A 27,828-nucleotide genomic window follows, 5' to 3' on the forward strand; every position below is an offset into this window, starting at 1 on the left:
CTGGTACCTTTTGTTCGAGCAATATTTCCGGGGCAAATCTTGGGGCAGAAAGTGTGCCGTGTATGTCTGGCTCGGTGGGAGAGACTGATTTCTATTCCATTTCCCTTCGCCGGGAACGGTGCGCGGTCTGGCTCCGATAACACGGCGCGGAACAGGGTCTGGGAGTGGAGCGTGCAAGTTCCTCGATTAACTTACCTATCACCGTTAAATTGACTTTGGAGTTTCGTGTTTGGCCGATCTGGAAATCGACACGGCACCTGTAGATGCCCGCGTCTTCCTCCCTTATGTGGTCGACGCCTAGCTCGGCTGGCTGCTTGTCTGGCATGAAGTATGCCCGATTCGAGAACACCGTGTCGTGCGACCATCGCTCGGCGATGCGGAAATCTCGATCCCTGGCATCGACACTGAAACAATTGTTGCTTGAGTACACCGACACTCGTATCAACGGGGCTTCTTCTACCATCGCACCAAAGTGCCATCGCGTATCTTTCGTACACGAGGCGTGCCGAATTCTACGTATTTTAATGAACGCTGCTCGCCGCCGCCTAGCGACCAGACGCGTATCTCCTGCACCACGGTGAATGAATTAAATTCCCGAGAAGGAACACGAATGGATCGGGTGGGTTTCAAATGCCGAAGTCCTCCGATTCGTGGCGAGACTATCGCGAACGTTCTTTCCGGCGTGAAGGCAGTTTCTATTTGAAGAGCGTTTAAACGCTAGCAAAGATTTATGCATAGGGGAAGGTGGGGTGAAACGGAACGCTTAACTTTGGAGGGTGGTAACTTAAAATCGGGAGGAGAAAAACACACGAGACTTCAACAGGAGTCTTCAGTGGACCTTAGACTGTAAGAAAACCGAAACTATTGTTAAGGAAAATCTTTGGGAACGACGGGAAATTAAATTTACCGGAGGTATTGAAATCTAAGCCTCGCTGAAATGGTGGGGTAAAACGGAACACCTACTTGAAGACCATGTAAAGGTACAAAATCTTTATTTTTACGATTTAAAATGTATTCATTTATGTTAAAAACTATGAATATATGTTTTAAGTATAACTGTTACAAATTAAATATAACAAAAATATATGTTATACATGTTGGAAAAAATATTTTACTAGATAACATGAAAGTTACGGAAAATAATCAAATATGAATATAATATCGTAAAAGAAGAGTAGATTAATACAGTTTGTTTATTATTTTACGAACAAAAATCACGTACAAACGTATCATCTTCCTTTTCAGCACTGATGCAGGCCTCGTGGGCCCACCCTTTACATGCAGTCATTTAGTAAACATTTAATATTTACACTTCAGCGCGAGGTAAAGAACTTTTTATATACATCAAAATGTAGCGTAAGAACTATAGAATCCAACGATGAACTTGCCGTTATTAATTTTCCAAATCCAAGTACCGAAAAGTGGTTGAAAGTCGAACGTAATATTGAAACGTCGACACCGGAAATTTTTCCCACTCTCTAATGAAAAATTAACGTGTGCAGGGGTCTATGGTCTATCACAAAATGCAAAGAGGACCCTTTGGTTCCATGTCACGCGATACCAACTCATTCGCAGCTCTTACCTAACAGAAACATTGGTGTTCCGTTTTACCCCGACTTTCCCCTACCCCTCGCGCGAAACGTACAATACCAGCGCAAACACGTATTTACCTTTACCGAATAAAAATTACAGTCGCATGGAAATGACGAAGGAATCATTTGACAAGCCAGTGGAGCTTGAATAAATTTCCTCGCGGCCGGAATTGACCTGGCCATAGCTAACCAGGCCACCAATCTTGCGTCGCGTCGACGGCCTGTTTGCGGGCCTGTCCGTGGACCGATAGAGGCACGGGCGCCGGCAGTTTGCGCAGACACATATAGTGGCGGCTGGCCACCGTGTGTGCGCGGATTGATTTGCATCTCACCTGTAAACCGATGTGCCGAGATCCTCGCGATACCACAGCACAAGATGCACCGAGTCCCCTTCGTGGGTGGTTGATATGTCGCAGGGAAGATACGTGTGATCCCCGGCCAGCGCCACGATGTGCGATATAGGTACTGTAACAGAGGCATACAGGGGAACGTGAGACCGGGTGTAATGGAGCGGGACGTGGCGTTACGTCGGTCGCTGGTTAATGTCCTATTGATATCCCTGAGTGTTTGAGCTCTGTGACGGCTCAGTTGAGAGTAAGCACGACGATGGTACTCGGGGCCCGAGGAGGAAGATTATTACACAAGGAAAATCGTACCGCGGATGCGCGGACGATTTGGGACGCTTTTACGCTGCTGGTTGTTTCTCTGTTCTCCGTTAAACAGCTCTGAAAGAAGTACGTGGAGGGTGTGGAATAAGGCAGGGCTCCCTGCGGCATCCATTCTTCCAGCGTCGATGAGAACGGTTAGGTTCGAACGATCTGCACCGAGAGAGTAAAGAGGAACGAGGTGGCTCGTAACCTAGTGAGCAGACCTCGGATCGTCCTCGAGTGACCCAGATGCGACCGTTCTAAGGTTAGAGACGACACCGGAGAAAAGGGGATCGAGCTCGCGGCACCGTGCAAAAGGACAATGCTGGGTGCTGTGTGTTCGCGACGCCGAAAACGTCGTTCTTCTGTTCGCCCGTTATCTTCGGAATAAATGGATATTGTGTGTTGGAGCAACGCGGGGACAGGCAGGAGAACAAAAGGCCATTGTTGGCTCTCGCTGGGCCGAACGGACGTTCGCGTGCTGTTCGTTACGTAAATGGTTTTAATCGCGTTGAGTCTTGCTTGTTGTTCGCGTCGAAAGCAATTTTCTGATTAACTGGAACGAATCTTATTAAGGGCGCTGAATCGACCCAAGTCTCTATTTTCATTTGTTATTAGAGAATGGGGCTTTCGATCTTCGCGCGCTAGTGAACAGGGGCCTTCTACTCGGTCCACCAGCTTCCGCGAGACTTTAGGAGCTGCTCCGCCGTCGCGTAAACCGAGGAAAGAGCACGGAATTCCGTAGCTACTTTCCTGCAAAGTAAACCCCGAGGTAACATAATACGCTTAGCGCGGTCGTGTCGGCCGTTGCAGACTTCTGACGCAACATTTCTAGCCAGCTGCTGAGATTCTCCAGAGATTTTTTTTCGTCTCAGGCTTCGCTGTGCTTCCCTCGCGCAACTGAATCGCAGGAAGAAAAACGCACTGCAGAAACGATAAACTATGCTTGCTCGCGCGATATTTTCTGGGCTAGGGAACGATGCAGGCGTATTACAGAGAAATTAAGTAGTAGAAGGCAGTGCATGATCAGCCCGCGTGCTCGCATCTCGGATATAAAGATTCAGTAGTACAGGTCGGTATTTAGCCTGGCGATACGATCGTGTTGGTATTATCAAGATCAAGTGGTACGAGAAATTGTTATACGGATGTGTTGAGAGAAGCTATGTTATAATCTAGCCGATGCTCAGGGTTTTTCCCTGAAGCAGCGTTCGTCATCTGGCGGACACTTGGCTTTCCGTCCTCGTCCATAAACTCGGGACTTTTATTAAAACTCAATTGCAAAGCCTACTGAGTGTGGCTATTTAAACTAGTTAAATTTTAAACTAAAAATTAAAATTTAAACCAGTTAAATTTTAAACTAAAAATTAAAATTTAAACTAGTTAAATTTTAAACTAGTTTAAATTTTAAACTAGGAAATTGCATAATGACTTAAAAATAGTAGGAAAAACTAAAATTTAAACTAGTCAAATTTTAAACTAAAAATTAAAATTTAAACTAGTTAAATTTTAAACTAAAAATTAAAATTTAAACTAGTTAAATTTTAAACTAAAAATTAAAATTTAAGCTAGTTTAAAATTTAACTAAAAATTAAAATTTAAACTAGTTAAATTTTAAACTAAAAATTAGAATTTAAACTAGTTAAATTTTAAACTAAAAATTAGAATTTAAACTAGTTAAATTTTAAACTAAAAATTAAAATTGAAACTAGTTAAATTTTAAACTAAAAATTAAAATTTAAACTAGTTTAAAATTTAACTAAAAATTAAAATTTAAACTAGTTTAAAATTTAACTAGTTTAAAATTTAAGTAGTTTAAATTTTAATTTTTAGTTTAAAATTTAACTAGTTTAAATTTTAATTTTTCCTACTATTTTGAAGTCATTATGAAATTTCCTATAAAAATTTGACACATTTGGTACTTTCGCCCTAAAGCGCCCAACATGCTTCCCAGCGACGTTACTGTCTCCTCGGAGAGAGGGTTGTAGGAGTCGTCCCACCTTAGCTGAAGGCGCACCGGTGGAGGGAGAACCGAAACATCTGTTTTAGGAGTGCATTTCCCCTACTTGGGAAGGCCTGGTCTAAATAAATGTCCCGACCAAAGGGATCTGGTTAATGTACGACTTAACAACAACCATCCTCGATATTGACACGCCTCCACCAATAGACAGTTTTTATCTTACCACCTCTCTGTTATAACTTCACCAATAGTTTAGCTTTGCTATCACTGCAGCCTTAAGACTCGACCCCTGCGAGGAATCTTGGAGTCATCGGTCGAGAGCGAATGTGCCATCGAGGGTAGAAGCAAATTAGTGTCAAACCGAAGTACATCTACTCTGCTTGCGAGTAGAATACTTTAAAATTATACTTATACATATTTGACGATGTGTGAACATCCTCAGTTACATTTCCAATGCTAAGTTTTTGTTAAAAAAATAGACTACCTATTGTGTTTTAAAGTGTGCAGTGTTTTGAACAACAGTTCAAATTGTTGTTCTCTTGCACGACATCATAGTGCAAGAGAAGTGTCAGAGAATCGTGAAGATTTACGCCCTTCAATGAAAGCGACGCTCTGCCATAACAATCTCTAAATTACACCTAAAGATTCTAAATTTTTATATTAAACAGTACAAATTTATCTTCCCTTAATATCTCCAGCGCTTTCAAAGCCAGGTATTACGTAGCAACATTCCCTCCCTGAGATATTTAGAGCACTCACATCGAGACGCCAGTTTCGAGCACTGTGACTCAATCTTACGTTCCTTAAGCGTCGATCGAGCAGAATCCGGGCCGCACAGTTTATCGCGACTGTTCGCAATCAAAGTCACTAGAAATCCTCGGATAGCCTGTGCAAGACACGCGCCCAACAGGGTCCAATAAAGTCCTCGAAAACGTGGATACCTCGTTATCGTCGCGTACTCGGGACCTCTCCATGCCAAAATTAGATGACGATCCTTCTCCTACACCCTCGCGTCTTGGGTGGTTCCGCCGAATACAGGTGTTCCGGGGCAATACCTTCTAAGGGTGGGAAAGGGATGGGGCAATTCGAAACATTCACCGGGGAAATTGGCGCGCCGCGTCCTCCATCGACCTTCTCCCCGTCGATTTTCCATCGGCGCCGTTGCTCCTTTCCCATTCTAGCACTTCCAGGCCCCGATCCTCGTCAGAACGCGGCATCGCGTCGGGGATATCGGGAAAGAGGCTGCGCCCCGCCAGCGAACGGCATTATCGAGCCGACGTCTATCATCCGCGCGCGATTTTTGCCGGATTTCAAAGTAGGAAAATGAATAGGGGGATGTACACGCGAGGGGCCGGCGGGACGGGGCGGCAGGAGATCCTGGGTCGTCTATTCGAATGGGTTCCTCCTGTCACGAGTGAAATACGATCATGGTCCGCCCGCTGCTTTATTGATATTCGAACTTGTCCCGATGTATCCCCGGTGACGTTCGACACGCGGACCTCCGACCGTTTATATCTCTCTTTTTATTCACTGCGGGGGAGGACGAAGATGATGGAACGCGGTTCAGAAGCGTCCTTTTTAACGTTCGCGGCCTCGTTGGCTGGAAATGTGAATCAGAGTGTGGGAATTGAACGACACCCTTTGTCGCGCACCCTTCCGCCCACATTTTCCAAATATCTCGGCGTTCCCTTGCCCGCGCAGGAGAGCCTTGTAGCAGTTTGATTAAGTGCTTCAGGAGTGAAGAAATGTGAACTCTGAAGCCCGTTGAAGAAATTTATGTGGTTTTGTCAGAATCAGCCGCGTAATAACTGCTAGTAGGAGACTAAATAGGGCGGAGTTACGAAATTACGCGTTTCAATTAGCTTCAAGTGCGCCTCGACGCGATTTCGTTTTTCTGGTTAAGCGGATGAGTCCTGTTTCATCAACAGCGTTTCCCGTTCGCCTCTTCTCTTCTTGCATGTCAACCACCGGAGTATCAGTGGTGCAGTTTTAATTTTCTCTGTAATAGACGTTAAGTTCGTTTCGATGAATCATAATTACCCACTGCCCGCCGGGCGGAACTTAATTGAAGAGCCTGCCACGGAGATTGCTACCTTTCTTTGATCCCTCCTCGATTCAGAGCTGCTCGAAGCGGTTCGAGACGTTCTGGTATCGACACCCGTCCCTTTCGCCGCGAAGGGGCAAATTAAAAAATTGGAACTACCGTAACTTGTGTCTCCGGGCAAGCCATTCCACTTGGAAATGAATATGCATTCTCTTCCGCGGAACGCTTACGGGACAGAGGAGATTGAAAGAAAAAAAAGAACAGGGCGATTCGACAGTAGCGGCCGTGCAGCCGTTAATATTTTCCGTGCCATTGAATTGCAGATTTACAGCCATCGTAGCGCGAGCTTCCCCGCGCGAAATAATCGCGTTGAAATATCCGCGGAATATTACGGGGCCTTCCTGAAATCGTCAAATAATTCCCTCGTATGAATCACAATTCTACAGCCACCGGCGCGAGAGACCCTCCGTGCAAAATAATTCCATCGCAGCGGCGCCGCGCAACAAACGATCAGCTTCCACCCACAACGCGATCCTGCACGCTGACACTCGCGTTCTTCCCTTCCACTCTCACCCTCCTTCCCATTTCTCATCAAACAATCAGCGCTGAGTAAAAGAAGGCTCGGGATCTTTAGTTTCAGTTTTGATAAAAAAAAAATGGCTAATGTTAGCACCTTTGGGGCGATGTATTAAGTTAATTGGCTTTTAACCATTTTTCAAACACACAGGGGACGTTTCTACTGGAGTAAGTACGTTTCTCTCCAGCAAGAGGGAATCTGTCACGCTATGGACCCAATGGGTTAGAGCCACCTCCTTGGAACACTGCAGCCAGAGCAGTCTATAATAATAAAACAGGTCAATGGAATTCTCCGTCATAAAGCATCTAGTCCCTTCGAGCAATTCATGACAGCGTTAAATTTCCCTCTACGTCTCCCTTTATCGCCGTCCCCTTTTCGTGACCCTAGCTACCCTTACGTCCACTTCTGAAATTGAATCGCCAATCACGAACCGAGAGCACTTCCGATTCCGCCCCACTCGGGGCTCCCGACCCTAAAAAAGGCTCGGCAGCTAAATTCAAAGGGTAGACAGACATCGTGGAAGAATGATGTAGTCACAGAGGACACGTTTCACGTTCACTCGAACGAAGCACGCTGAGTACCTCGTGAAAGCTGCAGCCATTACTCCGGAATACACTTTATTCCTTCGGCGTTGGGCTATACACCGGGCTCGGGGTCTTAAACTATTTCGAGGAGAAGCTCTAGGTCCCAGGCCAAGTAAAATCTATCATCCCATTCACTGTGTTCTGCCTGAGCCACCGCGCGGACAAAACCCTCCCTCGTTTCCAACATCTGAAACAGCGTCCGAAACCTCGCGAGAAGGTTCGAACGTCTCGTTCCATCGAACGACGTCGCTTCCTGGAGGGGCCATTTTTCTCCAGGGAGCCACAGTTTTCCGCACGGAGGGGTGTTTCGGACGTAATTCTCCCGGCGTCGTCCAAGCGCGGCGACCTCGTTGCAGCAGGCTACGGGCCACCGAAAAGCCTTCCCCTAACGTTTCACGGCGTATCAACGACCGCGCAGTTATATTCAGAGGGTGGACCGAGCTTCGCCCCAGCGTCACGCTGTTTGGCATATCGCGGGGAACGCGTGCCTAAACGGCTGTAGTGCGAGCGACGGGGGGCCAGGAGCACATGCTTCACCTTGCAGCGATCGATAATATCAGCGGGAAGAGGGAGCACGGGTCGCCAACCCTTAGTTGCATTGATTTTCTTGATTTTTTGACGACCAGAAGCTAGTGAAAGTGCAGGATCTTCTTGCGAGTACAGTGCGCACTGGTCAGTTTTTGGGGATCGATGGTCGTTCGTTTGATACATCGACAAGGGTTGATACTAGCTACGAGGAAGTCCCATGGGTGGTGTTTTATAAATTATTGATGCCCATCGAGAATTAAGTGCGCACCCTGCGAATGGAAGTTTGAGGGTGGATGATGGAAGAGATCGGCTATCGATCGTTATGAAAATGTCGTGTATAGAAAGTAAGTACAAAACCGTGCGTGCTAGGGAACTTATATACTTACCTCTGCTTGCACGAGAATTTTAGTTAGGAAATATCGGATTTCACAAATGTTTATAGGTAGGTAGTAGGGGAGACCGGGGCTAGTTGACTAATTTTTCACATTTCTAATTTCTATAAATGGGCCATTGGTATTTTGTTGACTTGTTGCACACCAAAAGTTTACGAATTTCGTTAGGTATACAGGCTTAATTTTTAGAATTGTTTTAATTGAGTCTGGGTCGTAGTTTTTATTATATTTAGAGTAGTGAGACGAATAAGTCAACAAACCCCGGCTGTGGGGTTAGTTGACATATATGATGGGATTAGTTGACTTGACATTTACTTTTCAGTTTTAACCCTTTGCCTGCGAAAGGCGTATATATACGCTATCACAGTTCCATCTATATACACGAAAGGCGTATATATATATATATCACACTGTTATTTTTTGATAATATTATATATAGTAGAAAATAATTACAGTATCTAACACCAAGATACTTAATAAAAAAATAACAGTGTGAAGGAGTGAAAAAAAAAAATATATATATATATATATATATATATATATATAATATTATCAAAAAATAGCAGTGTGAAGGAGTGAAAAAAAAATAAAAAAAAATTTTTGGTATATATATCCTACGACAACAAATTTTTCTTTTTTCACTCCTTCACACTGTTATTTTTTTATTATGTATCATGGTGTTAGATACTGTAATTATTTTCTACTCGTTTGTTATGTTCTATTTTGAAGGCCTGAGAGTTTCAAGGGAGGATAGGGTGTAAAACTGGCAGGGGTGACTTTGGACAGATTTGTCGTGGGGGAAGTGGATTTGAGCAGCTAAACTCTTTGCGTCGACTGCATCTCGAGGATAAAAAATTCAATTTTTAGTAATATTCCTATGCTTAGTCAAGTAACCCTGTCCGACACTGTCAACATGTTAAGGGTCGTACGTACAAAACCTCCGCGCACCGAATAAAATAAAACACCCTAAATTATAGTCACTGCATCACGTTTCCACAAAATATTCATGAAAAAACCCTCAACCAATACTTAGTTAACAAAAATTCATAAATAGTCGAAACAGAAATATTTACTTCCCGCCGACCTTTTTAGATTTCACATTCTCACTGATACAACACGCAAGAAGTTTTTGTCACGGTGACAAATTAAATGGCAAGCTGGTCACGCATATGCTTCAATATCGCGAATCGCAGCATAATTTAAAACATAATACAACAATTAAAGGGAATTAGTCAATTAACCCCCTCTACGGTAAAGAAACCCCCGCGGTCTTTAATGATTCAACGATTGGGGGACGAGCCGGTTCGGTCAGCCGGGGAATATCGTTGATTTATCAGCGAACCTCCGAAAGTGGATTCGCGTGTTCAAAAGGAAACTTCCAGCGGTCGCTTTTTAACCGACAAACGAACTAATTGTGCAAAAACGATAGGAGCGCATTATTGGGCGATTCCAGGCAATACAATTAACCGGGCGGATTGCATCGAGAGCATTACCGTGATCGAGTTTCGCGCGGGAGTCGGGAATTTTAGTCGCGATAAACTGCAATCCCTTATATCGCCCAATAAAACGCGATATCGTTCACCACTGTCTCCAAATTCATTATAACGTCTCATACGACTGTCACCGACGACAGTTGCGTTTTAAATCCAGCCATTTTAATGAACACGTTCGTGACAGTCCATTTGGCCTCGAAATAAAAATTTCATAAATACCTTCGCGATGTTTATTGGAACGCGTCACGCCGTTCCGTCAGTAATGGCCGTTCGGATTTCGAAAAATGCATTGGCAAGTGTTTTTAACGCGGTGCACAGTAAAACGAAGTAACACTCGATCCGGGGGTTGTTGCTCGCGAGACTGCTATGAGTTTTCGTTCGAGATTCCAGCGCGATTTCGCTGGCAAAAGACTCCAGAATCCCGGCCAGGCGAATGTCTTGGACGGCGAACGAAACGGAGAACAAGCTCGGTAGGTTGCACGGTTTATACACGGCCTGTAATTGATTCGGGTACTTGCCTTTCGCACGATTCGACGAGTTTCAAGTAACTGTTAAGCCCTCGGAGACGATCGTTTCGCAGCTGGCGGCGAACGCCGGCGACAACTATGGGATTTATTAAACGACACGGCAATCGGAGGGAGTAACAATGTTCGCGGGAGGATAGTCGAGTGGGCTGTTGGAAGTTCCCGATTCGGGGAAGTTCGAAATCCTTTGAAGTTGCACAACTTCGACAAGATCAACAAGTTTTAAGAGTTTTCCGAGAGACTCTGCCGGGTGGACGAGATTCGAGGTTCTAATCTTGACGTCGATCTCGTTGGCGACCGAGGGCCTTTCTTCCTCTGAAATATTCCTCGCCAGACCGAGTTCTTTTCAGCGACTTCGTGAATTACTCCCGAGATTGCTCAATGTTGTACAAGTTTCTAAATTTTACAACCCCCGAGCTTCGCACCCCTCGTCGCTGCTCGGATATACACCTGCTCGAGTCTTTCAGGCGGAATTAGTTATAAATTTCCTGCAAACAGCCGCCCCGTTATTGTATTGAATTTTAATGGAACAGAGACTGCGCGAAACAAGCGAAACGCCGTTCTTTGCCGCGCGCAGGCTATTCATTGTCATTTAGCGAGGAAATTCGCGAACGATAATTTATCTGAAGGTCTCACGGCAGATCGGATCATTTAATTAAATCGTTCGCGACTGGGAGCCCCGTATTTGGCCAGGCTGCACGGGAATTATGAAATATTTACATAATAATAGGGACACGCTGGCGTGTATTGCGCAAACGTTGCACACAGCCGTGCTTACATTCGCAAGACTATCGATATACATTTGTGGCGGTAATATAATAACAATATTAACGCTCTAAAGAGAGACCCGTAATGCTGCGTCGTCGTTAAATAACTGAATTCACGGAACCTTGATTATCGGTGGACGTTCAAACTCATTTGGCTAATGAAACTTACCGAGCTCGTAAATCCAAGCCAGACCACTGTACTGCACTGTCCGAGCGAAGGGAACAAATTTCATCGACCTTCCGCTATGCGAACGATTATCCTTTGCATAATTTTCTACTCTAAACGTCTGACAAGGAGAGGACACCGTGCGATGGACACCGATTTTGACGAGCCTTGGCACGATGGATCTATGTCGTGTCGCGAACCCGGGAGAATGTACATACAAATTTACTTGTGTAAAAAATGTCCTTTATTACAAGTGTTAGCAATAATGAAGCATCACCTTGTAAAAGGGGCTGCAAAGTTGAGCTTACGCAGATGCGGCCAGCGTGACGCCTACAGCGACGATGGGCCCGACCAGTGCGACACCATAAATATCATAAATTGGCATCGGGGTCCTTAAGAGTTTTTCCCAAAAGGACAAGAGGGGACTTTCCACGGAACGGAAAGGCAGTCGATTACAGGCCGGGACTCGGGAAAGACCTTCTCGACTCTACCGACTTTAACAACGGAATAAAACTATAACGATTAATTTAGAAAGCGAGTTAATACTCCCAATTTTAAAATATTCTTACACAAGCTTGTTGCTGGTGCGATGTACTAGCTAGATCTGACTAAAGACGAACGTAGGAAAAGAACGTGGAGAAATCGGAGAATCCTATTGGTAGACACTATTGCGAGGGTGTGGGGAATGGAGCTAGGATTGGTTATCGAGTAAGGGAGGAAGAGGCGTTTAAAGAAAGTTCGGTTGTGGCAGACGTTGGCTTTCACTTTTGAAGGGGGGCCTAAGGACCCACGGCCTAATCCGCTTGTTTTCAGTGAAGTCGCGTTCGCTCGAAAAGGACGTAGAGGGTGACGATGTCCAGATGCGTAGAAAAGGGAAAGTCGCGAAGTAGGTATCTAACAGTCGAAAGTAAGGAAATACGTGTCCGAGCGTTTCTGCCAATGGGCCTTAAGGGGGTATACCCGTTTGAACCCTCGGAAAATGTATACATTTTGTGGATTTTTTTACAAGTCAACGGTTTGATGCAGATTTCCCGTTTTTTAACTATGTTTACATAGTATTATGAACTACTTATAAAAAAAGTTTCAGTTAAAAAACTATTGTTTTTCGGAAGTTACGGATACATGTCCGAAAGTCTCTCGATTTTAGACGGCTAAACGGTGGCCCTAAAAACTCGCGCTACGTTCAACCAATTCACTTCAAATTTTGCATGCAGAATCATAATAAGATTCCACATCGTCCAACGAAGGCTTTTTTTATTTCGATTCCCCGTTTATTATTTATAAAGGAAAAAGGTGGATTTTTCTCTTAGAAAAATTTAACTTTACCTTTGATCTCTCACCATTTCTTTATTTTTCAAAATTTTCAAAATCGCCTTCGTTGGACGATGTGGAATCTTATTATGATTCTACATGCAAAATTTGAAGTAAATTGGTTGAACGTAGCGCGAGTTTTTAGGGCCACCGTTTAGCCGTCTAAAATCGAGAGACTTTCGGACATGTATCCGTAACTTCCGAAAAACAATAGTTTTTTAACTGAAACTTTTTTTATAAGTAGTTCATAATACTATGTAAACATAGTTAAAAAACGGGAAATCTGCATCAAACCGTTGACTTGTAAAAAAATCCACAAAATGTATACATTTTCCGAGGGTTCAAACGGGTATACCCCCTTAACCCGAGTGTAGGCGCGCTAAATAATTTACGTTAGTAGGCGCACGTTGGTCGTTTCGACCAATGGTAAAGTAATCAGAAATAATTTAGTGAAATCACTAAAATAATATAAATAATGCATAACATTGTTTTTTACTCACTTCAGAATCGTTATACGTAAATAATCTTCATTTTTTATGATAAAATGATTAATCGTATTATAATATTATGAGTTCTGGAAAATTTATTTTTATACAAACGATGCATTGTAATTGATTTTGAAAATAAAATGTTATATACAAATTTGTGAGAATGCAAAATATAAAATTATATTGTCTGTTTATCAATTTGAATTTATCACTTGATTTTTAATTTTCAATAATAGCAGTTATCTAATATATTTTACATTTATATTTGTTTTTCAGAAAATATACTTATAAATTTATGGTTTCATAAACGTGTTAAATATTTATATTTTCCTCGGATTAGAAACTGCATCTTGAGAATAAAGAATAAATACCTACGTTTCCTTCGCTCAAAGTACACGCCTCCTCTACATCTGATATCTCTATATCCGCAGAATCAATTTCCAAATCTGTATCGTGATCGGATTGTATAACATAATCGGAATCTTCTGCGGAATCAGTGATCTCGTCTTCAATGTTTTCAATCAATAAGAAATCTCGGAAATTAGTATTAGCCATGACTCCGTAACATAAATAAGTCAAGAACTCCTTCAGAGGGGAATAGCTCTATGGAAAAAATAAACAGTCGAACGCTATGGATCATGTTTCAAAACATATGAAATCGTCGGTCGAAAAGACCGACATGCGCCTACTCCCGGGTTAATAATACAGATATTTACATGGAAATTATTAAAAATTTCATAGTGGCCGTGAGATTTAAATGGGTAAAAATCCCACATTACCCTGACGCCCCCGGAGGATTCTCCTCTGAAGGAGTCGGGGTGCCTTTGAAGATTTCCCCAAGTTAAAATAAAATTTATAAAAAAAGTAATTTGTAAAAAAAATTTATAAAGCTTTTTTTTAACATGGAGACATCTTCAAAAGGCACCCCGACGCCTCCAGAAGGGAGTCTCCCTCGGGCGCCAGGGTAGCGTAGGATTTTTACCCACTAAAACCCCACGGCCACTATGAAATTTTGAATAATTTCCATATAAATATTTCTATTATTAAGGCCTATTGGCTGAAACGCTCGGACACCTATTTACTTATTTTCGACATAGATGCATCGTGCCAAGGCTCATAAAAATCTGTGTCTACCCCATGGTGTCCTCCCCTCGTGAGACGGAGATTTTACAAAAAGCAGTGGATAGTTAAAATGAAAATTTCGCATACACGATGCTTTAGAATGCTCGCAACCCAAAGTCCACCGACATCTAGAAGCTTATGGTGGCCCACAGAATTTCAGTGTCGTCCAACTTCCACCACCCGCTCGACGACCCGTGGTCCGGGAAACGGTGAAATTATCGTGGTTCGCAGGGGCGCCGAGGTTATCATCCCAGCTTACGTCGGGCTGAGCCTCGTGTGTCCGCGCGATACAAATAAAAGCGAAAGAAAGGAAATAAGCCCCGATGCATCGGGCACATTGGGCCCGCGGAGCGTGCTGAATCTGATCCCCTTCGAATGATATTCGCGCTTCCGGGTATTTATCTTCTGACATGGCCACGATACGCGCGCAATCGGATTTAAAGTGATAGCGGCGCGGCTTTTCCAGCTCATGGAAATGCGCGGTTATTGCTCATGTCCGGGCGAAACCGGCGGCGGTTTTCTACTGGCGACTCGCGTGTCGTGGCCGGTGCACGTTTGTGCCTTGTGATCTGACTGTCGTCGACCTCGTTTGTCCATGCAGCTCGGTATGCCGTCAATGGAGGGAGTTATTATTCATAATATAGGAAAGCAAATCACGGATGGAGCGTGGTCAGGTGGTCACTCAATAACTGAGGAGAATAATATATATAATCCTTTATTAAAAATTGATCTCGCACGGGACGGTTGCTCCAGCCAACGTCTTTCGTCGGTCGCCAACAGAGAACTGCTTCAAACGCAGTCAAGAATCCCCTCAACGGCTACATGACTCACGGCCAGGGCTTGAATAGGTTTCGAAAATAACTGTTTCAAACTGTTATATAAAGGTTCTGACTGAAAGAGTTATGAAGAACCTTTATTCGGAATAACCGTTATAAAGGACCTAAATATCAGACTATATAAGTTACGGTTCCTATATAGCTCTATAAGTTTTATTTTTTAGGTTCTATGTAAGTTACAAAGCGGTTATAGAACCGATTCTTGTAAGGATTGTACAGAATTTTACAGTAAATGTAATCACAACATCTTCGAGTATCGAATATCAACACTATAGATTACTCTGTGTAACCAAATTGTTTAAAAATTATTATAAATAAGTAAGCAAATATATATTATGTACAGATTTGTACATATGTATACATAATATATATTTAGGGGAGACCGGGGCTAAAAGTTCCGGGGGTAAGTTGTTCCGACGGCTCTATCTTCAAAATAAGAAGAGCGTCGTACTTTCAATTATTTTTTCCGTGTGAGTTGATCGCGCCACTCTGTCGCCCACTTTAATAGCGTCCGCGACAGCGAATTGTGTGGTTGTAAGCAAGGACCTATTAGTCGCGTACCAGATAAGTAAAAATTTTTCTATCATTACTTTTTGGTCTATTTCAATTATTTAACGTCGATATTATAGATTGAATCGTTCTTATGGATCAAATGACATTTAAGAACATGGTGTAATAGTGTTTATCGTTTGAATACACGTATAAGCAGAATAGTCTTTGAAATTGCTACATGTGTCGGTAGGGGCTAGTTGTTACCGTAAAAACTTGCCCCGCCGCAAATAGGTCTGCGAAGATAGCACCCCCAAATTCGATTTTTTAAAAAAACTCAACGGCATTCGTTTGTTCATCGTATGCCCATGTTTGCCTATAAAAAAATTTCGTTTGCCCACCCTTAAAAAAAAAATTATGGCAAAAAAAAATTTTCATCAGCACCCCCATGAAAATATTTTAATGATTTGTCGGTGGGAAATGATTATCCATTATTTTGCCCACGTTTGCCCATACAAATTTTTTTTGCCCACCCTCCAAAAAAGAGTTATGAACAAAATAAAAAATTTGTCTTCATCACCCACGATGAATGCATTTCAATTTTTTACAAGAAGGATACGAATATACCCGACCTGGCCACGTTTGCCCACTCTCAGATTTCATTTGCCCACCCTCCAGAATTTGAATAAAAAATAAAAACCTCGAAAAGAAGGGTACAGGTGAAGCGATCGCGTTAAAGTTCGATTTTTCTAGAAAATATTATCAAAATCGTTCTTTAAACAATGCAGTCCGTTAGTTTAGATGTAGAAGAGATTTGCCCATGCATTAATTTCGTATGCCCACCCTCCAGAATCGAATTATTAATAAAGATAGCCAAGAAGTGCGGTACCCGTTGAAGCGATCGCGTTAAAGTTCGATTTTTCTGGAAAATATTATCAAAACCGTTCTTTCAACGATGCAGCCCGTTAGTTTAGATATAGAAGAGATTTGCCCATGCATTAATTTCGTATGTCCACCCTCCAGAATTGAATTATTAATAAAGACAGCCAAGAAGTGCGGTGCCCGTTGAACCGAATACCTTTCTGTTCGTTTTTTTCCGAATGAATTATCAAAATCGATTGTTCTTACCGTAAAGGTTAAAGGTGTTTGGTGACATGCTATCCAAAAAATGTTGCACACCCTTCTTTCTCACTTTATTCGAACGACACTTCAAAAATTATTCAGAGAAAAAGATATAACCGCGCTTGTATATATGGTATGAGGTACTATCCACCATTTTGAATTATCTTTTGCCCACAAGTGACGTCACTTTTGACCGTTATTTTTGCTTCACTATGACTCGTGGCTTCGTATAGAGCAGGCCGTGTCTATAGGTATATATGGTCTAAGTGCATTTTTCACTAATTACCGCAATGATATCGCACAACGGAATATAATATAATCTCACAGTTACTTCACGAACCGTAAATGAATGCACGATCTTGCAAGAGTTGCGTCCGAACTCTGTAAATCGACTGACTTTCGTGCGTCGTTGGAAAGAATCGAGAGTATCGCAGACATCTGTTTACGTTTCGGCACGTTCGATCACGACACGCAGCGCCGAGTGCCACTGTCGAAACGTAACAGATATCTGCGATAGTCTCGAATTCCTTCCAACGACGCACGAAAGTCAGTCGGTCTACAGAGTTCGGACACAACTCTTGGAAGATCGTGCATTCATTTACAGTTCGCGAAGTAACTGTGAGATTATATTATTTTCCGTTGTGCGATATCATTGCGGTAGTTAGTGAAAAATGCACTTAGACCATATATACCTATAGACACGGCCTGCTCTATACGAAGCCACGAGTCATAGTGAAGCAAAAATAACGGTCAAACGTGACGTCACTCGTGGGCAAAAGATAATTCAAAATGGTGGATAGTACCTCATACCATATATACAAGTGCGGTTATATCTTTTTCTATGAATAATTTTTGAAGTGTCGTTCGAATAAAGTGAGAAAGAAGTGTGTGCAACATTTTTTGGACAACATGTCACCAAACACCTTTAACCTTTACGGTAAGAACAATCGATTTTGATAATTCATTCGGAAAAAAACGAACAGAAAGGTATTCGGTTCAACGGGTACCGCACTTCTTGGCTATCTTTATTAATAATTCAATTCTGGAGGGTGGACATACGAAATTAATGCATGGGCAAATCTCTTCTATATCTAAACTAACGGACTGCACCGTTGAAAGAACGATTTTGATAATATTTTCGAGAATAATCCAACTTTAACGCGATCGCTTCATCTATACCCATTTTTTCGCGGTTTTTATTTTTTATTTAAATTCTGGGGGGTGGGCAACACCGAGCTACAAACGTTTAAAGATTGCAGAATAAGGTCGAGAATCTCTGATTTCGGGAATTTTCGCGGTTCTCGACCATATTCTGCGATCTTTAAACGTTTGTAGCTCGGAGCAGCGTTAACCGATTTTGACGAAATTTTAGGCACGTATACAACTTACTGCAATCTAAAAACGTTTTTTTTTTTAATTTTCATTACAAGCTCACAAAAAAAGTTTAAAAATCGACCTTTACTATTCTTTTCGCTATTCCAACCAAATACATTTTGTTTCAAAACGACGAAACGCGTCAGTTAGCAAACTAATCCTTCTAGCTTCTAAAAAAAACTCAATTTGTTTGGACGAATTCTAAAAAAGTTATTTGATTTTAAAAAGTGTCCGAGTATTAATGCGAGTCACTGTACATAGTCTGATATTTAGGTTCTTTACAACGATTATTTCGAATAAACGTTCTTCATAACTCTTTCAAGAACCGAAACGTTTATAACAACGGTTTCAAGCCCTGCTCACAGCCATCACGCCGCCAATACGCCATGGATGGTCGCTCGCTGCCTCGCTTGTTTATGCCACGGCTTGTAACCATACCCCTAAACTAACAGTCCTTCAAAGCGACGATCGGCCGACTGTACGGCTAATCTCCCTTCGCTGGACACTATCCTCATCAAAGATGCCTACAATAACAGCACAAGGAAGACGCGAGTTCCGCTAGAAAACAACATTTCCCGACGAGGATCGATAGGTGCGCAGAATTTCTCTGAAAAATCGCGCGACGATAGTTGGCGTTGGTCGAGTCGAGCTGGCGTCTGCCAGTGTTTCGTTTGACGCACGTCGACCCCGCTAATTAGTCCAATAATTGATATGTCGAATATAATTGCGGCAGTGGGCTGGCCGGCTATTATTTCGGAAATTGCAGGAGTCCCAAGTTTTAATTGATGCCACGCGATACCGGCGACCTGTGGCTGGTCGGGAAATCGTTCGCGGCGCTCGGTATCGATCGGTCGTCCCCGCGTTCGTTCCCCGATACCTCGCTAGAATGGGCCCCCCATTTTTCTCCGAATGAAACTAATTTCGCGGGACGCCGTTGCTCGAACGCGCATCCTTCCCAGGCGCTCCTCGACAGCCGATTTCTCCGAGCACGCTACGCTCTTCTATCCGTCATTTCTCAAGGCGTCTCCTCTCTGATCTTAGCAGGCATGGAATAGGATCGCACGAATCCGTTGGAAAATCGCCGTCGGCGTAGAATAATCCCGAATTCTTTTTGATCGAGGAATTCGATTCCCGTGACACATGTTTGGGCGAAAAGCCGCGTCCCAACGACACAGCCGAGCGATACCGTTCGCCGGGAAACGTGAAATAATATTCTAGGCTCGTATTTCACCCGCCTCCTCCATCCCCCCGAGTTTCCCTATCCGCGGATTGGCGTTTGTTGGGAATTTGTCGACTCGCTTCGCTGCAGATTTATTTCTTGCAATATTGATGCGCGCTTTTAAAATACTCGCCGCGCATCACGGTCGCCGCTGCGTGTTTGATAAGCGAACTCATATAAAACACTCGGCCGCGGAATAGTTTATGCGAATTTTCGAGTGCACTCGCCCGGTATTGCGAAACAGACGGCCGCGAGTATTCTGCCAGGCCCTGTTAAAAGCACCGGGGAAACATATTCCGGGATGTTCGTTCCGGCGGCCACGGCGCTGCTTTTGTTTTAATCATATCCGTTTCGCAGGGTATTCCGCCGAAGACCGCGCTGGCGACTATAAATATTACGATTCAGGTGGCCCGAGTGTACGCGGAATTATAGGAATGCAAGCGGATGTGTATAATTGCTAATTAGCGCGGCCAAATGCACGCAAATTCCCAACTAAATGCAGTGTTTATACTCTGAGCGGTTTAAATTCTTCTCGTGCTGCAGCCTTCGACGTCACGCTATTATCCGAACGTCAGATTATTTATAAACATTGCCCTTTTAAAGGCAGAACTTCTCACTCTGTGCTTTCGATATCCGACCTCCACTTCTCAAAGAGAACGTAACAGCTTTATTCGTTTATACCATCCCTTAATGACTCCCCATGCGAGTGTAATGGACGCAAGGATAATTGAACTATCGTTTTTACGAATAATACTTGTAAAGATATTTATTCAATTTGAAGTAAGAATATTGGAGATTCAACTGTTTTAACTTGACTCCGTCACTGACACTGGTGGCTTTTGGAATAGTAATGCTGTAGGATAAGGGACTGCGATGAGTTTTAAAGGTTTCTGAATGTAAGAGAGGGGATGACGGGATAGGGCAGAATTGCAGGGTTTTGGATAGGTGACGCATTGGCTAAGATAACGATGGGTAGCAGGGATGACGCGGTATTTACATTTACGCAGCATTTGGGTAGTTAGTGTGAATCATGTTTACAGAGAAAGTCAGAGAAAAACGATAAGAAAGGGTCAGTACGTTACACGAGTACCCGCCGGAGAATTGCCAGGGCATATCGCTAGATAAGTTTACGCGAGGCACTCTCCAACTGAAAGCAATTTATTTCAGGTTTTTGCCGACGTCCCGGGCGTCGTTTCATCGTGGATCATTGTGTCCCCGCATCGAGCAGCCATTTCTTGCACACGGCGCCGCTTCTGCTAACGGGCTGCGGTTCAGGGGCCTCGGCATCCCGTGAAAGTGGATGTAAAATCTAATTCACGCTTCCCTCTGTTTTACACCGCTGCGAATAGTGATATCATGCCCAGGCAATCCAGGATTAAGGGGGCATTCTAGTCTAGACACTCGTTTTTCAAGGTGATACTTGGAAATTAATTCTGGAAAACCTATCGCACCTACAGGGCAGGGGGTTTGCACACATATTTAGTGGCGTTTGAACTATCGACACAAATTTTTGGAATGCGTTATGTTGAAATTTGTACAAGTTACGCGCCGAAACGTAGGTCATGTCATCAAAATCCGGCCCCATCGGGCGAACGAATTACCGCCGTCCTAGTCATCTGAAACGAAAGTACCAAAGATTTCTTTAATCTATATGAGTGTAGTTATCGCCCGAACTAGGTGTAACCAAGTCCGGACATTGTTACCGAAATCGCAGCTGTTTAAAAATTCATATTTGATTTTCTCGACTTTTCTTGAGCTAAAACGAGGTGTGGGGGAGGTTGTAGTGAAACTATTGATATAATTCTGGTTCGGGCTATAGGTACACATTCACTTTGAACGTGTGTCAAATTTCAGCTCAATCGGTCCAGTAGTTTTTGAAAAAAATGTGCGCCCGATCTAAAAAAATTGTTTCGAGAAAAACGCGTTTAAAGTTTTTCACGCAGTACGACCTATACGACTGAAGTTGCGGTAGATAACAACTAATTTCTGCAACTTATCCTTAATCTGGCATACCAGGACCGTAGGGGAAACCTTCGTCAGCTTAAAAAAAATCACGTTGGGCAGCTCTCTCGTCTCTGTTGGCAGCAAAATTGAGATTTCGTGCCCACGGTTGCCAAGCACTGTTTCACTTTTTTTAAAAGTTACGCCATGTGAAATGGCCAATAGGAAGCCGCCTTTTTACCAACGTAACCAGCAGGTTCAAGGATACCGTGAATCTGTCTCTCATAGCATAAAAGTGACTTTACACAGAAATGAAGCATTTTGATGATGAATTGATGTTAAGCGCCTATAACTCTGGGAGTTTTTCGAATTTCACCTTAATATTTTAGACATAAAAAAAATAGAATTTTTGAGTAGAATACACCCTTAAGGAGCGACTTGGGCAAAGGGTGGAAAGAGCTATCGGCGATCGAGTTAAAGCGCGAACGGCCAATCAGAGCCGACGGTGATTGGGGAACGCGTGGAGAGCAGTAGCAACGCCGTTCTTCTTCTCTTGTTAAACGTTTCGAATTAAAGTACAAAAGAGGCACGATAATGATTTTGCCTTGGGAGAATGGCAGCTCTCGTTTTATGAACGCGGGAGTGCGACAAACGGTGGAGGATCCCTCTATTAATCGGCCCTAGACCGACCGGATGTTTCTGCCGATTCAGTGGTTCGAGGGTAAATGTTTCCCCCGCCTCCCCTTAAGACAGTGACTGGAGGAGGCTGGCAGAGACAGAGGAGAGCGCTGGTCCTCGGCTGCTCTCCCCGGGCTCCTTTGTGCAGAAACGTCCCTTTGTTCCGCCGTTCGTACGATGCAATGAAGTTCAAAAGGGGGGATTCTCGCGACTCGACCGTGCGATTCATTGTGCGCGGAATAATTCCGCCCCCGTGAAGACGCTCCCTTGCCATCCCCCTCCCCTGCGATTCAACCACAGCCCCTGGCCCCCCTCCGCGCGCCGCCGTTGATACGGAATTTATATTTCACGGGGAGCTGTGTCCGCGATCTCGATGTTTCATCAACTCCCATTAATTTGCGAACTCGCCGGAGCCGAACGATTGTTCCTCCGGCGGCCCGCGACACGTTTCACGGCCGCGTTCTTCGTCGCCGCGATCCGCGCCGGTCCGTGACAATGCACACGGCGATGTATGAAAACGCGAGGCAGAGAAAAGCCGATCCTAAGCCAACACCCGGCCGTGTCCATGGAAACAGGGGCCGTTTCCTGTTTCATTCGAGTTCTCCTGGCCGCGTTAAGCCCGATTCGTAACGGGGCTGGCCATGGTCGCGTCGCATTAACGAGCACTCCGCGACTCCGTGATGTCGTGCCGGCTGATTTATTCTAACGGCCTTGGTCACCGGCGCTGGCCACCATCGGGCACCCCGCCGGGGGGTTGTTCGATGCTTTAAAATGGATCGGGGCAGGGGGGAGCTGGGTGGTGATTTAAACAGTTTTGTCAGGCATTTCTGGCCCGGCCCCGCGCGGTGCGGAGCAATCATTCGCGGGCCGAGTCCCGTATAATTGTATTACACGGCGGCGGCATCAGTATTAATTTGAATAAAGCAAATGAGGGAAGCGGGGCGAATGCAAGGGGCTCGTAAGGGCAGCGAAATAATCATTTACTTGCCGTAGAACGAGGCGGGCGCACGTTACCTCGCGCTTTGAATATCGCCCGGGGAACACGCGAGTTCGAACCGGGCACGCTGGAAAAAACCTCGAGACCTCCGTGCCCGTTTTAATTATGAAAATTGCTTGCGCGAATAAAATATAAAAAAAAGAAGGGAAATAGGAGAAACGCTGGCAGGTATTTTTTTTTTTTTTGCGGTCTCGTAACGAGGACCCGTGCACGCGCATACGTTCATCCGATTTTATCAGCTGGCACCGGTTTAATCGCACGCGTAATTGTTCGCATACGTGACGGTTTACGAACGCCCCCGCAGCTGTAACAGTTTTTCCGTTTGCATCGTGAATTCTAATTTGCCGGCGCACGTGCTTCCATTCTTTATTCGACTCCCGGCACGCCGATATGTTGACGCCTCGATAATTTAATGCCCTCGTGGTCTAATACCCGTCGCTACCGATACATCGACGCGCCGACACGTTGATATCAAGCTGGCCGTGTACCTGGGTGCTTCGATATCGGAGTACTCCACTATGCGGAGCCTCGGTACACAGATTTTCCGGACCAATGATCCACGGAGGTCAGGCTGGTTCCGCGCGACGGAATCGGCGGAATCGCGGGCCCTACTAAACTCATTTGAAATGCCCGAGTTATCAGACATAGTCCGCCGTCGAGGAGGCTCGATCAAACTCAGCGCAGTTATCGGAGCCAGTGGCCACGATCGGCGGCCGCGATTCGCGAAAAAGATGAACGCCGATCGCCATTGATTGCGCGGTAATAGGCACTTCGTGCTCTCTTCGGAGCGTATTTACGGTTTCCCCCCGGCCATAAAAGTGCTCCCGAAACGTGTCACCGCGGAATGGCGGGGCCCTGTAAATTATATAAGCGCTCCGCGCCCATTCCCCTCGAACTCGTGGAAACGTTTTTCCTTCCGGGGCTCGCAATAACGTAAAATGAAAGTGGCCAGACGGCGAGACCGCGGCTGGGCCAATATACACTGCGCGTCTTCTTTCTGCGGTTTTTGCCCGATGCTCCTCGAGCTTCTTCTCGGCGGGATCTCGGGACAATTTCGAAATCGCACGGAGGGTTGAAATATTCAGACACATCCATTGCCAGCGAGAAAATTCTTGAATCCCTCAAGCGTTTTATACAGCCTCTTCTGTAGTGATAAGTAGCCCGGAACGCGAGATTACGGTCCCTTCGTTTAAAGTTCTTCTAATTCTTCCAATTCCATTTCGCCGGAGCTGCTCTCCTCGGATGACGACTTATCGCACCGCGGGGGTTCGCTGTCGATGTATGCAGTCGGCTGAGCGTTCGTCGCGAGTCAATACCGTGGTCCCGTGGTACACAGGCGGCCCGGCTGGATCATAGCTGGGGAACGTTATTATCGTCGTGTCGTGTGACGGGGCAGAAAAATGTCTCGGCACACTATCGACTCGCTTGTCGTTCCAATATTGACGTTTGCCCGGTGTAATTCCCTTTGACTATCTGGCTGGCCTATGGGGAAAGGGGGTGAGCGCGAACGCGATCGGCACACCGCAATCCTGTTCGTAGAATTTGCCGAGTCGGTCTTGCAGCCAGATTCGCGGCTGTTGGAGCGAGCCCCGAGACCGGAGAACACTGAGGCGGGAATAAAGGAGGAGAGGAGAGAAGGCGTCTGATTTCCATGGTAACCCGGGTCCTCTCCGTCCAGAGACCGCGCTGCAACTTTGATCTCGGGTCGGATGTTCCACTACAATGGCCATCTTTCCGTTTCCCCGGCCGAGGAAGCGTCCACTTGATTACATTACGCGAAACGCTCGGCTTTCTCTGCGCGCTGCTTGAGGGGCCTGTTTCTCGCGGCACTCTCGCCACCCGCAGGACGCTTTCCAGGGGCTGATCGGCAGTTTAGCGTTGCTCACTGCTCAGTTAATCTAGCTTCTGTGACGTCCTGACGCAGGATATTAGGGGTGGCCTGCAGCGGGGAGTCGCGACGCAACCCCATTGCGGAGACGTGATCGCAGTGTTCAGGCGTCGAGATTCGTGTGTCGAATCGGGTTTGTGCAGGGGAATACTTTATTCTTAATTGCTTGGATTTAGATTAGGCATATGCTTGGAAGGAAGGGATTTGCTCGCAACAGCTTAGGTGGTTAGGTTGTAATTGAATTCATTGGTGAGGTTACTTTTGATAGTGGATCGAAAATAAATTGTGCAAACGAGCCAGAGTTGTGCAGAATTGAATTACAATGGAATTACTCCATGAATTATAATTACAAAATAATTCAATTACATTGTATTCAGTTACATTGTAATTCGTAATTCAGATCTTTTGTAGGAGTAGTCCGTGACGGTGAATATCATTGCACACAGTTAACAATAACGATGACTAAATTTATTAATAATGGTACTGGAATCACAAGATCGCACAATTTGTGGCGACGCACAGTATGAACGAAACGACTCGCTCGACGGCTGGTTGTCTTCTGTCGATTTACATGGACGCTCAACGATCGTCCGGAAAGCCGAGAGTGGGTGGAAAATGCCCTAACCGTTTTTAAGGGAAAGTCCTTTTCCCACGATACCTTCAGGTAGGGTGTCAAGGCTATCGCGACCGTACCGAGGCGTCCTGGCCATCGACACGTTTATTGCCTACGCCTCGAATTTACGAACTTGAGTGAGGGGCTGTCTAACCCTGAGAAAATAAATCTTTCTCTAGCTTGACAGCCCGCTACACTCTCATTCGATTAAATTGCATCGCAATTCGTAATTGCAATTGAAGTATAATTGCAAAGTACAATGTAATTACGAATTAAGAGGTAACCAAATTGAGAGTTAATAAGGGGTGGGAAAGAAATATGTAGGTAAAGGTTTCGAACAGAAAAAAATTATTATGTGCGATGAATATGGTATTATTCATAAATTTATAATATATAAAGAGAAATAGACTGCTTTGTTACATTTTTTCCACATTTAAACACAAATGTAGAACTGAGAAAAATAATGGCAATCACCTAATGCGTCTGATGTAAACAAATTAATACAGAAATACAGTGAAATACATCACTTAATAGGAAAAAACTGGAAAAAATAATATTTTTAGTTCACCACTAATTGGGCGTCGTATAGACATGGAAAATAAATATAATCATTTCTCTCACTTCTTCAGAGTTCTGAGCTGTAATTTAATTACGTTGTATTTCAATTACATTGTAATTCAATTGCATTGTATTTCAATTACAGTGTAATTCAATTAGCACAACTGTGAAAGGAGCCTCTCTTTACTTAAGGATTCAGAATTGTTGGAAATTACTCCACCGAGGTAGAAAATTAATGTCACACTATAAACACAACTATGGTTTATTATATGAACAATGCACAAGTGTATCCGCGTACTAGTGTTATTTTATAAAGTATAAAGGTATACAAGAAATAAGAACTTAACTTGACGAGTCAGAACACGATATGCACGGCGCACAGTGGAACGGATCGACGTTTAGGCAGGCATTCAGTTCATTTCTTACATATTTCATCATTTAATGATTATAATCTAAAATTACAGGTAATATATTGTATAATAAATACAATAATCATTTTTTTCTCGTCGCTCTTTTTAACAATGGGACTCATGATGTTGATTTCCATATATTTATATGGCTCGGGGTTTATTAATAAATTATTTAGAACATCTTGATCTGTCATGTTTCGGCTGCTCTTTTTGCGTGTAATTCGCAGTAGTTTTTAAAATCATTATTTCGGGCGTTATGGGCTTCTTCAGTTAAATATTCTAAAAAAAATTTAGATTTCCAATTTATATATATATTTGATATATATTTGATATATAAATGATTATTATATTTATTATACAATATATTACCTGTAATCTTAGATTGTAATCATTAAATGATGAAATATGTAAGAAATGAACTGAATGCCTACCTAAACGTCGATCCGTCCCACTGTGCGGCGTGGTCACATTTCTTAGACTGACTACGGTCGTCACTTTACGTTTCGGCCAAGACCCTTCGCCCTCCCCTTTTTTCCTAGTTTGGGGAAACGCAGCCCCTTAAGACTAAAAACCCTTACGTTGAGAATCCTTGAACTCCAACAAGAATCAACTTGTTATCTATGCAGTATGCACCACGCTTAGAGTCTGCTCTCTGGTTGGTGTCTCTTCCATTGTGCTCTCATTTGTGTAGATACTAAATCCAAATTATATCCATAGAAACCTCGCCTCTGATTCTAGAATATGAATGCAGGGATTTGTGGAAGCAGTGGGCGAATCCTTTGGAATTTAAGCTTCATCTTCGTTGAAAGTAATGCCACCCCTTTCTCCCATTCTCACCGTTTACTACGGAGGTCCATTCTACTTCGTGCTTCCTATAGAAACTGCTCCCAATCCGACAATATGTAGCAGCATTCGTGAAAGGAGAGAATCCAATAAGAAAGAGCCTACTAGCCGAGTTCCAGTATTCGAACTTCCAGATATACAAACACTGCTGCTATCAATGTACGCGTTGATTCCCTTCTTTCTTCTGGCTACTATCCACCAACTTTCCTACTTCCATAGAAAACCTTGTTTAAAAAAGAAATCACGGCAAATCTCACAATCTTTCTACGCAAACGTATCGAACCCTTAGATTAGATCACAGAAACCTTGGATTAATCGTTCAGGAAAGAGTGTATGGCCCTCGCGAAAAAGTTCCGTCCGGAATCTTCTTCGACTTCTACCGACTGGTTCATGTAGTACTAACGCGCAGTAGTAAGGATCAACGACTCGAGGCGGAATCTCGATCACCAGGGAATTTCGTTCGCGGACTATGCTCGGGGAAGCGATCGTCGTAACGAGCGAAAAACTTTGGATGAGCGTCGGCGTAAGTTCGGATCATCTGGATGGGTCCAATTTCAATACAATGGTTTCGCCGGCTCTTAATGCTCCTCCCGACGGGCTCGAACTTTCGCTGCCCCCCTTCCAGCGGGACCGGGATGGAAACGCGGAGATTATTGCCAGCATCTTTT

The 27,828-nt window shown here is 44.0% G+C and overlaps 1 protein-coding gene across 1 annotated transcript in view; it reads right to left on the reverse strand.

Annotated features, from left to right (window-relative positions):
* LOC143367712 (neural cell adhesion molecule 2) overlaps positions 1–27,828 on the reverse strand; it is a 258,269-nt gene that overhangs the window by 70,584 nt on the left and 159,857 nt on the right. Inside the window, exons 2-3 of the mRNA XM_076809823.1 lie at positions 1,925–2,057; positions 196–404 (exon numbers count right to left, since the gene is read on the reverse strand). Coding sequence (XP_076665938.1) covers positions 196–404; positions 1,925–2,057 — 342 coding nt within the window. The remainder of the gene's footprint in view (positions 1–195; positions 405–1,924; positions 2,058–27,828) is intronic.

Source organism: Andrena cerasifolii, chromosome 4, assembly GCF_050908995.1.
Source record: "Andrena cerasifolii isolate SP2316 chromosome 4, iyAndCera1_principal, whole genome shotgun sequence".
Taxonomy (NCBI): Eukaryota; Metazoa; Arthropoda; class Insecta; order Hymenoptera; family Andrenidae; genus Andrena; species Andrena cerasifolii.